The sequence below is a fragment of the Carcharhinus amblyrhynchos genome, chromosome 21 (genome assembly GCF_965287045.1).
Source record: "Carcharhinus amblyrhynchos chromosome 21, sCarAmb.v2.hapA, whole genome shotgun sequence".
Classification (NCBI taxonomy): Eukaryota; Metazoa; Chordata; class Chondrichthyes; order Carcharhiniformes; family Carcharhinidae; genus Carcharhinus; species Carcharhinus amblyrhynchos.
The window spans coordinates 18,080,342-18,097,778 of record NC_137344.1 but is presented as its reverse complement, the minus strand read 5'-3'; the positions used below and the strand labels follow the sequence as shown (position 1 = coordinate 18,097,778).

At 41.6% G+C, this 17,437-nt stretch overlaps 1 protein-coding gene across 1 annotated transcript in view; it reads left to right on the top strand.

Moving 5' to 3' along the window:
- Window positions 1–17,437, top strand: part of LOC145356666 (E3 ubiquitin-protein ligase rnf213-alpha-like) — a 164,179-nt gene that overhangs the window by 115,121 nt on the left and 31,621 nt on the right. Inside the window, exons 45-56 of the mRNA XM_080209532.1 lie at window positions 672–792; window positions 2,134–2,234; window positions 2,960–3,139; window positions 4,903–5,060; window positions 6,310–6,409; window positions 6,965–7,076; window positions 7,169–7,376; window positions 8,550–8,743; window positions 9,800–9,925; window positions 10,075–10,185; window positions 13,721–13,975; window positions 15,259–15,337. Of these exons, the coding sequence (XP_080065658.1) occupies window positions 672–792; window positions 2,134–2,234; window positions 2,960–3,139; window positions 4,903–5,060; window positions 6,310–6,409; window positions 6,965–7,076; window positions 7,169–7,376; window positions 8,550–8,743; window positions 9,800–9,925; window positions 10,075–10,185; window positions 13,721–13,975; window positions 15,259–15,337 (1,745 nt within the window). The remainder of the gene's footprint in view (window positions 1–671; window positions 793–2,133; window positions 2,235–2,959; window positions 3,140–4,902; window positions 5,061–6,309; window positions 6,410–6,964; window positions 7,077–7,168; window positions 7,377–8,549; window positions 8,744–9,799; window positions 9,926–10,074; window positions 10,186–13,720; window positions 13,976–15,258; window positions 15,338–17,437) is intronic.

Here is a 17,437-nt window from a genome sequence, read left to right as displayed (position 1 = left end):
TTGGCAAATGCTAGTGGGCCTTGCTCTTCCCAGCTTAAAATTGCAGAGGTTGAGGTCGGCGGGAACCCATTGGTCAGGCCATCTGAGCCATATTAAGCTCACCCCCTCACCTACAAACTCGCCGGCAGGGGGAATGTAAAAGTCACATGTTTTCCTTCAAATGTGACTGGAAAAGTCAGTGCAGATATAAAATGTGTTTTGCTTCAATATTTCCCTATTAGTGACAGTGAACCCAGACAGGTATAGTCCAGTCAACGCTGGGCAATATATAACTTCCACAGCCTTTGTGCTCTGAGAATTCCATTCTTTTACCAGCATGTGAAATTATTTTATATGCATGATTTTAGCATGTTGTATGGTAGGAGAGAGCAGGTACAGGTTTACGAGAGGGAGGAGGGCAGGGGCTTTAACAAACAGCCAGGACAGATACGTTGGGCTGCATTCTGTCCCTTCTTGTATAAATGCCCCTCACTGCTGCCTTCCACATGGGATCAAGCGCTCAGCCTGATATAAACTGATATAGATGTCCGTCTGTCTACAATCACTTAAGCTCTATGACAAAAGTACACTTCAGTTCTGATAAAGTTTATATTTTTTTATTTTTGCGCAGTGAACTTCAATATTTGATCCACATAAAGTGTAGTTATTTTGTTTATTTTATTGTCTCTCAGATCAAACTGGGAATGTGTCCTTGTGTTGGCTGTGTTTATCGAACATGTTGTTTTCAGTGTGGCTGATGCTGATGTCAAGTTAAGAAGTGTTGCTGTAAAATATTGCGCACAGCTTCAGAAGGTAAAGAACCAAACTTTGCGATGAGTGAACTTGTCATCATTTACACAGCAACGTGCTTATGGCAATTATTACAGTTTAAATTATTTTCAGCTGATGAAACATATTAGCTTCTTAAGAATGTTAAGCACATAGATTCTTGGATATCTCTTCAACTCTTATCTGTTGACTGTTAACACTTAGATTGTGTGCAACCATCTCATCAATTTGCACTAGGGAATAACTCACTGTCTACACTGTGATGAGCAGGCAGTTACATTGCAAGCCAGTTCAGTCACAGGGAAGTCATTTTCCTATTACTATAAAGTTAAAGGAAAATCTCCACACAATTGCTGAGCAAAGCAATTATTCTTTAACTTTACCCACATATATCCTGTGATTCCTCATTCATAAATTGGTCAACATCAGTATCTTTTTCTGTTAAACCAGTAACCACTTGCTTTAGGAATTCCATCTAATGTTTATCATCATCTGAGAAATTGAATGTCCAGTTTCTTCCCCTATTGTAAGTTCTCTGCAGCAGATTTGATGTGAAATCTCAACTAAAACTTTAATAGAACTTTTTCTCAAAGCTGCAAGGCCAAGATTGCTAAGCATTCCCAAGTTAAATAAAGGAAAGGCCAAGTTAGATTAAAACTCTCCTAGAATGTGCCAGGCACAAAAGAGCATCTTACTAAAAGAATACAGATTCTGTTTTTCACACAATGGACCCTTACTAGAATGTCAATGTCTGTCTAGTTGTTGTACCAAAGCTTATTTGATACAAGGCCCTCATAGCCAACAAAGAGATGTTATTTTCCTTTTTGTCTATAAACATAACAACATAGGAACAAGAGTGGGCCTCTCGACTCCACTCTGCCGTTTAGTCAGATCATGGCTGATTTGTGGCCTAACTCAAATTATTTGAGAAGATAAAATGTCAACAAAAAAATCCTGAAACCCTTTCTTCCAGAAGAAGCTTCCAAGTTCGGCTAAAGTTCCATCAGTTGTGTTGCCAAGAGTAGAAGAGGAGAAGGCTTAATGCATGCTTAAGTCATTCACCACTTTCTCCACTGCCATAACAGGAGCAGCAATTAATTTAATAGGAACAGAACAAACACCTCTACTAAAATAATAGAAAGCTGTGAGGGAATGTTAACTGTTCTTCCATTTAAAGCATCAACAGTAATTTCTAGGCATGTTTCGCACAGTGCGAAATGAGTTTTTAATGAGAAGATTTGTATATTGTCATTTTGCAGTTCCCCATTTTTTCTGACTAGACTCTGGAATGATTCCAGTTCCTGATGAGGAATTGGTTTTGTTGTTACATTAAACAGTAATAACGTATTCAATGGTTTGACACAGATCCTCAGAACATGCTCTGATTTGAAGAAGAACAGAACAGTTGAAGCAGTTATTGAGGTTCTGCAGATGTGCAACGAGGAAGCTAGTCACCTGGACTGCAGGTAAAATTCGTCCATAAGGACACCATTCATTAGTGCAACTCATGCTGTTCCTGCGAATGATTGTGTTGCTCTTGTCCAGTGGCTTGACCCAAATTGCCTTTTGGTTCCTTTAAATTAGTGCTTGGCATCCACCACTCGATGTTGTGCATTGGTGCCGTGACACAGAGGAGGGAATTTTACCGTCCCCCCCGCCACGGGGATCGGAGTGGGTGAGGGGTGGACCATAGAAAGGTCCGTTGAACTCGGATGGGATTTTCCAGTTCCAGGACGTGCGAGGCCAGAAAGTCCCGCCCATGAATGTCACAACACTGTCCAAATATTGAGAATGTTGATGAGTCCAATGTTTCTACATCTAAAATAACAAGACTCTGAATATAAGTTATAGCAGCTTGGCTGCAAGTACAGTAATATCCTTCTGTCAGCTAGGTGGATGGGGTGAGGTCCAGTTTTGTGTTACGAATGAAACTCAGTTGTTTGAGTGGACCGTGCTGACTCCCTAACAAAAAGAAATGTTGTACCGAATGAGAAGGAAACTAAGCGCCGTGGCTGGTTTAAATCATTCGTAACACACAAGCGCTCATTGATGCAAGTTGTGATCAGTTGTGAAAACTTGGGCCAGTCTCTGCTTTTGGAAAAGAATACAGAGTCAAAAAATGGGAGTCATATGAGAAAACAGTCAATTATACAATTTGTTAATATTTTCTTACTGTGTTGCCCTCCCTCAGATACGGAATCAAAGAATGTCCAGTCTGCCTTGGGGTGCTGAAGGACCCGGCTTACCTTCCGTGTAAACATGTCTTTTGTTTTGAATGTCTGGATCAGTCACTTAAAGTTCAGCCTTTTTGTCCAAAATGTAAAGTGCCTGTGCCAACTTCCTTCCAAATTGAAGTCTCCACCCACTTAAAGTAAGTTTGACTCCAGCAAACCAAGTTTTAGAGTTTTGTCCTTTGTGTAATGACATTAATAGACGAATGCAAGAGTTTGTGGCTAAATTGGTTACTTCTTTGGGACATGGTGGGTAGGATTTTCTGCTGGATTTGTGTTGAGCCAGGCTTCACTCCAGTAGATTAGGGTCACTTCTTGGGGTTCCTGTTGAAAGTTCAGGGGATGTAGAATATATCTGCCCTATAGTCTGACTGGCCCACTGCCCCCACCCACCCCCTTCAAATCCCTACCCCAGCCTTTTACTATTTCCTTTCTACTCCTCTGCGGATATCCCAGGCTGGATTTCCTCTTAGGTTCACACATGGTTTCCCTCTGTGTCTCCCTCAACATTCTCTGAAGGCACCATCGGGGCTTCATCATTACCTCCTCCCCTACTTGGTAGCAGCCCCAACTGCCCGAATCTTCTCTTACCCACCTACCTGCCCAATTGCCCCAATCTTCTCTTACCTGCATGATGACCCAGCCAACCCAACAGTGACTAATCTCATTGACCTCCTTCCCATCCCACTCATTCCTCCCACTTGAGTAACAATCCCTCCATATCCCCCTCCAGAACAGCCTAATCGTGATTGCATTGACATTATAGGTGGCTGGTGGGTGATGACCTCATCCCTTGACTAATTATAATTTTCACCATCTGCCCAGCCCAATTTGCCAAGCCGAGGTGGAGGCGGTGAGGTCCAGTTCTGTGTTATGTCTGAAACACGGTAAAAAGTCTGACAACACCAGGTTTAAGTCCAACCTATTTATTTGATAGTAAACTCACTAGCTTTCGAGGTTACCCCCTTCATCAGGTGAATGGAGAGTTCTGGCCTCAGACAGCGCATATAAAGCACAGACAGTTTACAGATTACTGATCAGAATATGAATCTTTACACCTAACCTGCTGTTCAAGTCTTAAAGACTTTAGACTTGACTTGAACAGCAGGTTAGGTGAAAAGATTCGCATTCTAATCAGTAATCTGTAAACTGTCTGTGCTTTATATGCTCTGTCTGAGGCCAGAACTCTCCATTCACCTGACAAAGGGCGTAACCTCGAAAACTAGTGAGTTTACTATCAAATAAATTGGTTGGACTTAAACCTGGTGTTGTCAGACTTTTTACTGTGTTTACCCCAGTCCAACGCCGGCATATCCACATTATGTCTGAAACTCAGTTTACAGAAAAATCAGTCATAGTTTTGTCTACGCTCAATTCCATCTTTTATTAATTGAACTTAAGTGCACGGTGGCATGTTGGATAGCAACACTGCTTCACCGCACCAGGGATCCGAGTTTAATTCTGGCCTTGGGTCGCTGTCTGCATGCAATTTGCACATTCTCCCCGTGTCTGCATGGGTTCTCTCCGGTACTTCAGTTTCCTCCCACAGTCCAAAGATGTGCGGATTTGGTTGATCATGCTAAATTGCTCTTAGTGTCAGGGGAATTAGCAGGGTAAATATGTGGGGCTATGGGGATAGGACCTGCGTGGCACTGTGGTCGGTGCAGACTCGATGGACCAAATGGCCTCCTTTTGCACTGTAGGGATTCTATGATTCCACCATCTGCTGTGATGGGATTTAAACCCATGCCTTGAGGTCACTAACCTGGGTCACTGGATTATTAGTTTGTTGACTTTATCACTACATTATCCTCTCCCCTCACCTACAGTGAGAATGTGATGTTACAGTCTAACATGATAAAGTAGTTCTACTGCTGAAATGTATGCTCTTCTGAATTTACAGACAGGCAATGGAAAAACATAATAACTTCCGTCAGAGGTGCAATATGTTTTTCATGGAGGTTGTTTCCAGGTTTTGCTTCAGTGAAGATTCTCCTCCCTCTGATGAAGTGATTACATTGCTGCTGTCGTTACTAATCGCCGTCAGGGAATCACCTGAAGGTTTGTATTGACGTAGAAGATAATAAATCTCCACCGACCTTAACACTGAAGATTTTGCTCTGTCTTCAAACATTGCGAGGCTGCTGATGTGACAGATGCTTAATGCTTAAACTGACCAGAGGCCTCAGGCATATAATGTATCTGAGGTGTCCCACTGTGGGTGACAACCAAGCTTCAGCTCATTAGATACATAACCACAATGCAGTTGACTTAGCTTCATACGTACGGCATTGGTCACATCATGTGGGGTGGCACAGTAGTTAACACTGCTGCCTCACAGAACCAAGGACCCAGGTTTGATTCCTGGCTTGGATCACTGTCTGTGTAGAGTTTGCACATTCTCCTTGTGTCTGCCTGGGTTCCCTCCCACGGTCTGAAAGATGTGCTGGTTAGGTGCATTGACCCGAATAAGCGCTGGAGTATGGTGACTAGGGGAATTTCACAGTAACTTCATTGCAGTATTAATGTAAGCCTTACTTGTAACTAATAAACATACTTAGTTTTTACCCTTTTGGAACAATCACAAAATGAGACACTAAGTAGAAAGAAAGTTTACTTCCACTCTATTTAAGAAGATGTTTGTACCCCAAACACAGGGGATAATGGCCAGAACTCTCCAATGTTGTATACCCTGCCTTTGTTGTCAGCAGAGAAATTGGCACTCAGTCAAATCTCCATTCACTGCCACAGACGAGGCAGTCATCTATTGTAAAAGTCTGGGTTTTCCTTCAATTCCATATGTAATTCAGAATGAGATCTCTCTGTTAGTTTGTTCTGAGCTCATGACCACTTGCTCCCCACTGACCCCCCACTTTGGGACCTCCCAGACAACAAAGAAGAGATTCTAAACCCGTGGTCTGAGCTGAATTGGATTTTGTGTTTCAGCGAGAGAGAGAGTAACACTTTCTGAGATAGGTTTCGATCTCAACTTTTAAAAGGCAGCCCTCCTCATCCTACATGAATTTCACAAGCCCTCTTCATTTAGTATTCCAGGCAACAGGTGGCTATTTCCTCGTGTTGTGCATCACTTGTCAGGAACCCAATCTGCTTTACAGACTGACACACTGCAGTACACGGTCTTGATTTGATGCTCATTGCATTTCCTCTCTGTACAAGAAATATCTAAATTTCTTGTGTGCTGACCATGTTTGAATTTCCAAATATAGGTTTTTGCATGAAGGTCGGCAATGAAGTTAAAATGGAAACAATCTGTAAACTGATGATAAAACATCCTTGTTTGTAATATTAGGTCACCTCTACCAGACCCGAACTTTAACCCCATTCTCTGAATGCGTGGACATCAATCCTGTGATAAGATCCTTTTTACTGAAACTTATGCTACATTATAGGTAAGGGGAAAATAAACGATTTGACTTAAATATCATGGCACGGTAGCACAGTGGCAAAAATGGCTGGCTCACAAGGGCCAGGGACCCAGGTTTGTTTCCAGCCTTGGGTGACTGTAAGGAGTTTGCACGTTCTCCCTGTGTCTGTGTGGGTTTCCTTCGGGTGCTCCAGTTTCCTCCCATAGTCCAAAGGTGTGCAGGTTAGGTGGATTGGCCACGCTAAATTGCCCCTTAGTGTCGCAAGATGCATAGTTAGGGAGTTTGCACGGTCTCCCCGTGTCCGCGTGGGTTTCCTCCGGGCGCTTCCAGTTTGCTCCCACAGTCCAAAGACATGCTGGTTAGATGGATTGGCTATACTAAATTCTCCCTCAGTGTACCCGAACAGGTGCCAGAGTGTGGCAACTAAGGGATTTTCACAGTAACTTCATCGTGGTGTTAATGTAAGCCTACTTATGACTAATAAATAACCTTGAATTATTAAAAATATATGGTCAATGATGGGAAATTTCACACTGAATTGAATTTCAATACACTAATGCTTTCTATGTCTCTCAATAGTTTTGAGAAAGTAAAAGTTTTTATGCAGAGTTATCTGTCCCGTGTGGAGGAAAAGATATTCTGGAAAGAAGATCAGAAGGAACTCTATCTTCTGTTCATCAACTGTTTTGAGGTAAAGAGGAGTCCTTAAGTAAACCTCATTCCTAAAGTTAGCTTAAAGATTTGCACATGTTTCTCAATCTTTAAATGTATTTCCCTTTGAAGGATTCGATATATGGTCACTCTGAACAGTGTGGAGGACTTGACAAGTTAGAATTGCTCAAACAGAACTGCAACTTTGCCAGCAGGTTTGCCAGACGCCAGGTAGTGACCTGCAAAGAAAATGCTGCAGAGTACTTACAGAACATTGCCAGGCTGCGATTTTGCTTCAGTCTTGCAGCTCAACTGGTGTACAAATCGCACAACAGCACAGGTAAAGCATTCAAAATAGCATTAAATCATTCTCTGCCCAGCACTCTCCATCGCACATGAACTGTCCTCCAGCCGGAAGGACCCGATCGTCTGTTTCCCGCCTCTCTCAAAGTCACTCTACAGCTTCTGGCTGGCTGGCTTCTTCCATTTAATGAGACCCCCACAGCCAGGCATGTGCCCACCCTCCCGGAGGTGGGGGGGTGCGGGGGATGGAGTTGTAAGCTGTTTTTGGATGAGTTGTTTTGGGGTCTCTTCCAACCCCAAACCTAGGCCAAACCTAGGTGAGAATGCTATGGCAACCCCAAAACCTGTTCTCCACTGAAAGTGTTCTTAATCAGATCTTGTTCATCTACTCCAATATGAGGTATTAACAATAGTGGGTACCAACTATCTAATCTGTGGGAGTTAAAACCCTCCTCTTTCTGTCATTAATTCAGTTTGCATTTATATTCAGTCAGTTTTTTCCAGCTAAAGTATAGGGATGTTATATATACTGTAAATGAGAGAGAAATAAAGATAGTTACAGATATTATGTTACTTATTGCGAACTGGAAATGTTTATATGGTACAAAGAATTGAAGTAATTATATAATTCAGTAAGAGAGATGATGAGGCAGATGTGGGATAGAAAGGAAAGAAAGATTTGCATTTTAATAGTTCCCTCAAGTGCCCATAGTCAGTTAAATACTTATGAAGTGTAATCACTAAAGGAAATGTGGTGGCACATTTGCACACAGAAAAATGATAATAAGACAACTTTTTAGTGTTATTATTTGAGTGATAAATATTGACTAGCGCTCTGGAGGGAGAAGTCTTTTAGGCCCACCTGAGAGGTCAAACAGGTCCACGGATTATCATTTCATCTAAAAAATATGGTATCTTTGACAGTTCTGCACTCTTCCAGTATTGCATTGGAATATAGAATTTGCACTCTGGTCTCCAGAGTTGGACTTGAGCCCCTGACTCAGGGGCAAGTGTGCTGAAGCTGCGCTGCATGAATGGGGTCATGGTTTATCATTCCTCCACTTCTTGTTAACTATTGTGCAATGTTGTTCCTTTCATAGTGAATGGGACCTCACATTGCCACAGAACACATTGGCTCTACAGTGGCCTGTGTAATTTGAATTAGTGACCAGGTTTTAATTTCTGATTTTCAATATAGTTATGTTTTCAGATGTGAAGCACAAAGCCGTGAAGACAAATTTCATTGAACATATCAAAATGATTTGTTTGCAATCCGGCAATGACTGGTATCGAGTTTATTTGATGAGGACGGTCTATGATCAGTATGGGATGGATTTTGTTCGGACTTTACAAGAGCTTGAAGACAGCCACTGGATGTTTCCAGATGAAATAATTGAAAAACAGGTGAAACATGTTCATTTTAAGTGAGATGTTCACATCAATATATTGTGCTGCCTGTTGGAGATGATTCAGTTCATCAAGTTCTTACAGATTTGCTAGGATACTAGCAGGACTTGATGGTTTGAATATAAGGAGAGGCTGGATAGACTGGGACTTTTTTCCCTGCAGGGTAGGAGACTTGGGGATAATCATATAAGAGGTCTATAAAATAATGAGAAGTATAGATCAGCTGGATGGTCAACATCTTTTCCCAAAGGTAGGGGAGTCTAAAACTAGAGGTTTAGGTGAGAGGGGAGAGATACAAAAGGATTCAGAGGGGCAATTGTTTCACAGAGTGTGGTGAGTGTCTGGAACAAGCTGCCAGATGTAGTAGTAGAAGCGGGTACAATTTTATCTTTAAAAAAGCATTTAGACAGTTACATGGGTGAGATGGGTATGGAGGACTGTGGGCCAAATGTGGGCAATTGGGACTAGCTTAGTGATTTTAAAAAAAAGAGGGCGGCATGGACAAGTTGGGCCGAAGGGCTTGTTTCCATGCTGTAAACCTCTATGACTCTATAAGTAAACACATATAATTCTTTGCTTTTAAATGCAGTATTCCAACTTCTTAAACTTATCAACATAGAACATATTTTAAATATTGCCTGTGTGTTTTTATCCCATCCTGCAATGCATCAGTACGATAACCATAAATTGAGAAACATTTATGACCACAAATTATTTTTATTTAAGCAAGAACATGTTGGTTAGATACATTGGCCATGCTAAATTCTCCCTCAGAGTACCCGAACAGGCGCTGGAGTGTGGCAACGAGGGGATTTTCACAGTAACTTCATTGCAGTCAGTGTTAACCGACTTGTGACACTAATAAATAAACTTAAACTTAAATTAGTAACAAGTCACCACCAAAATAAACAATGCAACAGGTTAGCAAATTTTTGTCACCCAGTGATTGACTTAGTTGTGGAATTCTCCATGACTTTGAATTTTGGTGTAAATTTGCTCCCTCAATCTTTGATTTTTTGGTATGCTGACTTGTGGAGTGGTTGTTTCTTCCAGCGTGATCACTCAAATGTACAGATGGATCGCTTTATTTTATGTGGGCCGCAATATAAAATCATTCGTGATGTTGTTGCTGAAGCAGTCTTGAATTGCCAGATGAATCCCATGACCAACAAATTAAAGGTATTTGCAAATTGTTCTTTTAAGTACTACTTATTCTATTTAATAATGCAATGCCCTTGATGCCTTATAACAGTTTTATGGCTTTTTTTTTGAACCCCAACATGTTTCACTTGCGCTAACCATCCCTTTCACTACTTTGCTCCTCAAAGGCTTTGAAGTTCGGTTCAAATAATCAGCAGGTTTATCTGGCCTTGGCATTCTTTCGTGAGGTAACAAGTTTATTTGCAACAGAGGATAAAAAGCTACACGCTAGTTCAAAGGTAAGAATCGATCTTTGATCTATCTTGAGCCAAATGCAAATCTCTTCCCACGATAACATGTCCAGCACGTTATCACACTGGCACCTGCTTGGCGAGGATCTCCAAGAAAACAACAGCAAACCACCATTGAATAATCTCATGACTGGAAGGAAAACCAACAAATTCTTTTGGTTTCTGCTGATCTTCCCAACAGAACATTTATAAGCAGCAGCCAACCTAAACATCAACTCCCTGCATCACCAATTAGCCTTTAATTGACCTCCTGAGGATGCCACCTTTTACTTACTTGACAGGGGTATGTAAAGTTAAGCAGGAGACGAGGCTAGCCCATTGCTGGGGTGTGCTGATGCCTGTGATTTGCCTAAGCTAGGGTAGATTAAAGGATCAGGGTAGCTAATGAGTTTGAGCCAAGGCTTTACCTGATGCAACTTTTCAATGCCATCCACGCCTTTTGGCTAAGTTGAAATGTTAGATCAAGCCTGGGAAGAGGTGCAAAGCCTTAACTTGATGGCTTGGATCTGGCTTGTCCCTCATGGGGGGACCATGATTGGGTTTAATTTGAACTGGCTTTTTGCTTAGAATTAAAGAACCAAAAGGTACCAATAAAATAAAAGCACTTCTTCTCAACGGGCAATTGAGGAGGTAGAAAATCAGAAATCTGTTGTATCGTACAATCCTTAAAGGGATAAATCACATTCAACACACCTTCACCTTAGTAGTTGTTTTCCTCAAGTCTCCATATCTATTAGTAAAGTGCTTTCAAGATGGAAAAGTCCTTTGTTACATAAACTCGCCTTGTGTATTAGATGGGTATACTGCCCAACCTGCTCTCCTCACCATAACACAGTACATTGTCCATTTATCTTCAGCATTATCAAAGAAGCATAGAAAATAGGAACAGGCCATTCAGTCCTTCTAACCTGCTCTATCATTCAGTGTGATCATGACTGATCCTCTATCTCAACACCACTCTCCAGCGCTCTCTCTCCACTCCCCTTGACACCCTTAGAATCTAGAAATCTATTAGTTTCCTTCTCAAATATATTCAGTAATTTGACGTCCACGGCCTTCTCTGGTAGAAATTTCCATAGATTCACCACCCCCTGAGTAAAGATATTTCTCCTCATTCACTCCTACTTGGCCTACCCCATATCCTGAGTCTGTGACCCTCGTTCTAGACCCACTCCCCAGCCAGAGGAAACAACATCCCTGTATCTAGTCTATCCAGTCCTGTCAGAATTTTATGCATTTCAATTCGATCCTCTCTCGTTTTGCTAAATTCCAGTGAATACAGACCCAATCTCTCATACGACAATTCTGCCATCCCAGGACACAGTGTGGTGAACTTTTGATGCACTTATTCTGTGCCAAGTATGTCTTTACTGAGGTAAGGAGGCCAAAACTTCACACAGTACTCCAGCTGTGGTCTCATCAAGGCCCTGTACAGCTGCAGTAAAATATCCTTTCTCCTGCAATCAAATCCTCTTGCAATGAAGGCCAACATACCGTTTACCTTCCTAACTGTTTGCTGTACCTGCATGCCTGCTTTCAGTGACTAGTGTACTAGGATACTCAGGTCCCTTCATATGTAAACATGTCCCAATCTATCCCTGCCATTCTGTTTCTCCATTTGAAGTGGATAACTTCACATTTATCTACATTATACTGCGTCTGCCGCATCACCGAGGATCTGCTAGTCTTGAGAATTGGTCACTCCTTTAAGTTAAAATGAATTTAATCTGCTATTGGTATATTGCTTACAGGTGTAGCATTTAATTATTTGTCCTATTTTAATTATTGGAATGATGGATCAATTTGATTGATCTGTAGGTATCCACAAAGGTAACATTGTCTCCAGGGAATTGCATTATGGTGGGAATTGGTTTTCTTTTCCATGTTTTCACAATGGAATTTAACATTAGCATACATGAAGGATAGTACAGCCATAGAAACAGGAATTTTCATCAGGGCTAGATGAACAATCCATAACTAGACTGTAAATAAAAGTTGTTTCAATGAGATGGCCTGCGGCATTATTGCTAGACTCAGCTGATGTTCTAGGAACCCGGGTTCGGGACCCGCCATGACAGATGGTGGAATTTGAATTCAATTAAAACAAAATCTGGAAAAACAAATCTACTGATGACCATGAAAGCGTTGGCGATTGTTGGAAAAACCCATCTGGTTCACTGATGCCCTTCAGGAAAGGGAGTCTGCTGTCCTTACCTGGTCTGGTCTGCATGTGAACCTTGGCAATGTGGTTGACTCTGAACTGCTCTCTGAAATGGCCTAGCAAGCCACTCAGTTCAAGGCAACTAGGGATGGGTGATAAATGCTGGCCAGCCAGCGATGCCCATATCCCATGAATGAACAAAAAAACTAAATTAGGACAGTTCTCAATGGGGATAGGGCTACAAAAGTGTAAAGTAAGGGCAGTCAGTTGTTGGAACTGTTTTAAAATGGCTTATTCCCACTACATACCAGAGCATTAGACATTTTGGGTGAAAGCTTGAAACGGATAGGAGGAAATTAGAACATTGAAGACCAACATCAGAAGAGAGCAGCAGGAGAGAATGTGACTGTTCCCTACTAGTGCTGAGCGCTCCAATAGCACTTGGAACAATTAAAAGTTCACCGTTAAACACACATTTAATTTGGAGAATTTTGCAGCACCGTATTGGAGATGTTTTAGATGCAGGGCAAATCTTTGCTGCTGCTCAGTAACACACTCTGCTAGCTGATGCTTTGCATCAATTCAATAAATTAGAATACTGATTTTTCCTGGATGCCAATCTGAAACAAAAATTGAACAACTAAAAGCTCTCTCACGGCTGAGTGCTGCTGCATGCAGTTAATAAAAGATAATGAAAGAGAAATTTATTCTTGCAGCAATGCAGACTTTTATCAGTTCCCCGCTGCAAGCAAAGCTTTGGCTGTCGTGACGTTCCCCACTCCTATCGTTTCTCCCCCCATAATTTTTGCTGACATTAGCAGTACTCTTAATGGGCACTGTTTAATGTTCACAAGAGAAAGCTCACCTTTCGCTACTGCCTCCAATTCTCCTTAGAGATTTTGAAATAAAGTACGGGTGGCACGGTGCTTAGCACTGCTGCCTCACAGCTCCAGGGACCCGGGTTCGATTCCCAGCTTGGGTTACTGGCTGTGTGTAGTTTGCATGTTCTCCTCCTGTCTGCATGGGTTTCCTCCAAGTACTCCAGTTTCCTCCCACAGTCCAAAGATATGCAGGTTAGGTGTATTTGCTATGCTAAATTGCCCCTTAGTGTCCCAGGATGTGTAGGTTAGAGGGATTCATAGGGTAAATATATGGGGTAATGGGGTAAGGCCTGGGTGGGATTGTTGTCGGTGCAGACTCGATGGGCCAAATGGCCGCCTTCTGCATTGTAGAGTTCCTGTGATCACTCATGTCTAAGAATTTTTTTACAAAGCAATAAAAGGATTAACAGTCTCATTTATAAGTGAGGAAATAAAACAGTGGTTCAAATGTATTCACTTTGTAAAATACATTATCTTTCAGTCAATCGACATGTTGCAGAGGTTTATTAAGGATGATAAACACTTTGAAGCTCCAGTCCTGAAGGAATTCTGCACTAATTTGGTGAAAAATGAATTTGGTATCCCGGAATCCCCCCTCTGGATCACACCAGGGCAGTCAAACCAGCGACGCATCTTGGTCGAAATCATTGTTCATGCAGCGTTGGTTTTCATCTGTGGAAAACATGTTTTATCATCCCCTCTCTGCAATATTGCTTTCGACTCTGCAAAGATGAGGGTGAGGAAGACACAGAGACATAATTCCTCTCTGAGAAATTTTCTGCCAATTCTTGTTTCATGCACTTGGTCATTCAAAGTCCTTTCATTGTCCACGTTGTGACTTAAGCTCAAGATTGATCTTGTCCATGTCTACTTGAAGGGGAAAGATTTCTGGGACAAGGGAGTGAGGCTAATGAGAAGCGCTCTCAAAGAGCCAGCAGAAGATATGACAGGCCGAAAGACTTGCTTCTATGCTTCAGTGTATGTTGTAGGGTTATCACAAACCAGGCAGCTTTCCTCATCCTCGATTATGTAAATAGTACACAGTCGTTTGACTAGTCCTGTTCTGAACGGGAATCTACTATTCAGTGTCTGTGATCTTTGGTGTTAACAGTACAAAGGCAAAGCTCTAATACTCTTATGCTACAGTGAACAACTAAGGCCAGGAACTTTCATGCTAGCAGGATCTTCCAGTCCCGCCGACATGGGTTTCCTGGCACTGTGGGATGGATTCACTGGGGAATCCCATTGACAAGAGCAGGATCCTGCCACCAGCCAATGGCATGCCACCTCCCACCACGAGAAACACGCTGCAGGGAGGCCAGAAAAATCTTACCCTAAATGTTTATTCTTTTCTCTCCCTGTCATTTTATGAGGGTAGACTTCATGGCCAGTGTATTATTAGTACACTCCCTCAATTGGTAACATCACAGTATAATTCTCAATCGTTTCCATAAAAGTCATTTGATCCTTGGGAGTAAACTAATCCTGATCATTTTACCTCTAACGCTCGGTTCCCTCTCCCAGTCTTCTAACCCAAATTCGTATCAATCTAAATAAAGAAGAAATGTGAGTACTACTTTAGTACAGGGTGCCAATTGGCAGTGCCAGGGCAGGTGGGGGTTTGCGCAAGGATTGGTTTCCGAGTTGAGGAGGTGGGGAGGGCAAGGTTTACCATTCTGTTCAGATCAAGGACCAGGATTTGAGTTGTTGGAACCCCAAACCCCAAGAGTAAAGAAATAATTTGATCTTATCTGAGTTAACAACAATACTTCTTTTTGATTACTCATTAAAGAAATATTCTCCAAATATTAGACAGTTTGACTTTGACCCTATACCTGGGTCTAGTGTGAATATGCCAGAACTTGGGATTCGATAGAACAGAATTTTCAGTATTATTTCTTGACCTGAGTTTTTATATCAATCTTCAGCGGAGAAACTAGTGATGCTGATGTTTGAATCATCTCTCCAATGTTAGTTGACCTGATGTGATGACTTTTACTTGTCTTGTTTAAACTTTAGCGTGCTTACTTACCAACCATGCCAGAAGATCTTCAGAGTGAAGTCAGGCGGTGGATTGCAGAGAAGGTGAAGTGGTACAGTAAGTATTATGCACCCCTATGCCTTTACATATTTGCAATGACCATACCAAAAAATTCAACTTATTAATTATCCTCGCAAACAGTAACGTTTTATGTTTTGTGATAAGATACAAAGCTAAATTTGATGTGTAACCTTGCATGATGCAAGAATCCATCATCAAGCTGCAACTGACTGGGGTGCCTGGGTGTCATCAAGATGTAGTAGGAGAGACGTTTGCAGTGTCTGAGTTGCCCAATGATGTATGCTGCAGGCTTTGATGTCAGCCTTTTAATTGAGGGTCCTTAATTGATCACAACTCTACCCTTCAAGTAACCAGACCAAGTCACGGAGTTCTTGTAAGCAACTGTTTTAATGCAAGCTCTGAAGTGAGTTCCCTGGAAAGTCACAGCGCAGTGCCGATAGCTAACCAGAGTCCAGAATTTAGGAATACACAAGCAATTATAGTTTCAAATTTGATTACAGGTAATTAGCATATACCAATCAAAGTACAGGAGTTATCTCCATTTGCTCATAGTTATTGATTAATATTACATCATTCATAAGGTACAGATATTAAAACTAATCACCTTACGCCATCTTATTATAATATCCAATCAGCATGGAGATTTAATTCATCATTCTTACAAGTTATCATTGATTTTCCAATTTGTGTCTGCGGATAACACTCTTCTTCCAGTTCCAGATATTTGACTTAATGAGTTCTCTCAGATTAAAGGCCTTGGTGCTTATCTGTGAAGACTTTTATAAAGATCTTTTATTTCTAATAGCAGCTTCTGTGATTTTAAACTTGTATGATTACTAACCCTTTCAGTGTAAAAGGACTTAAAAAACCCAATCTATGATGTGCATTTTTAACTTAACTATCTGGTAATTAAATACCTGAGAGCATAAGGCAAAGGAGCAGGAGCAAATGATACAGTCCCGAGGCATTGCTATGCCATTCAATACGACCATGGCTGATCTCCACCTGAGAGATGTGTCAGTTGTGAATATACTCAATGATGGTCTATCTAAAGACTTTAAAATATTAATGCTTAACTTACAACATGGTTTCAAGCTTCATGTACCACTAAAACATAATCTGCTAAATCGGATCTCTTCCTAAATTTGCTTTAAGATACAGCGTCCCATGGCTTAGAAATCCCAGAGCAAAATCAGCAGCCCTTCCTTATCCATGATTGGATTCATGGATAAGTTAACAGTCATTTAAAAAAAAGACTATTGACCAGAGACTTTTTTTTTAATTAACTCGCTATTTAACAAATTACTTAATGACCTAAGAGCTTGGGGCACCTATAATTCTTTGTTACTTTCTGCATGATATCTTGCTCAGTCAGTGTCAACTTGCCAAGCACCTTGCAGGGGCGGCAAGGCAGCACAGTGGTTAGCACTGCTGCCTCACAGTGCCAGTGACCTGGGTTCAATTCTGGTCTTAGGTGACCCTCCAAGTGAGTTTGCACGTTCTCCCTGTGTCGGCATGGGTTTCCTCTGGGGGCTCCAGTTTCCTCCCACACTCCAAAAATGTGTAGGATAAGTGGATTGACCATGCTAAGTTGCCCCTTAGTGTCAAAGGAACTAACAGGGTTAATACGTGGGATTCCAGGGATTATTGTCAGTGCTGGCTTGATGGGTCAAATGGCCTCGTCCTGCATTGTAGGGATTCTATGATTCTACAGATTTCTCCAATAATATAAATCATTGGGATCATTTGAAATTTGACATAGGGCAGCATGGTGGCACAGTGGTTAGTACTGCTGTCTCACAGCGCCAGGAACCTGGGTTTGATTTCCAGCTTGGTTCATTATCAGTGTGGAGTTTGCACGTTCTCCCCGTGTCTGCATGGGTTTCCTCCCACAGTCTGAAAGACATGCTGGTTGGCTGCATTGGCCGCGCAAAAATTCTCCCTCATGTGGACCCGAATAGGCACCAGAGTGTGGCAACTAGGGAATTTTCACAGTAACTTCACTGCAGTATTAATGTAAACCTGCGCTAATAAATAAACTTTAAACTGATGAGTGCGAGATTAAATTTTTCGCAACATGTCTTCCTTTCCACAATTTTAAAGAGACAGATTTGTAGCCAAGAGTAGAAATCTGGA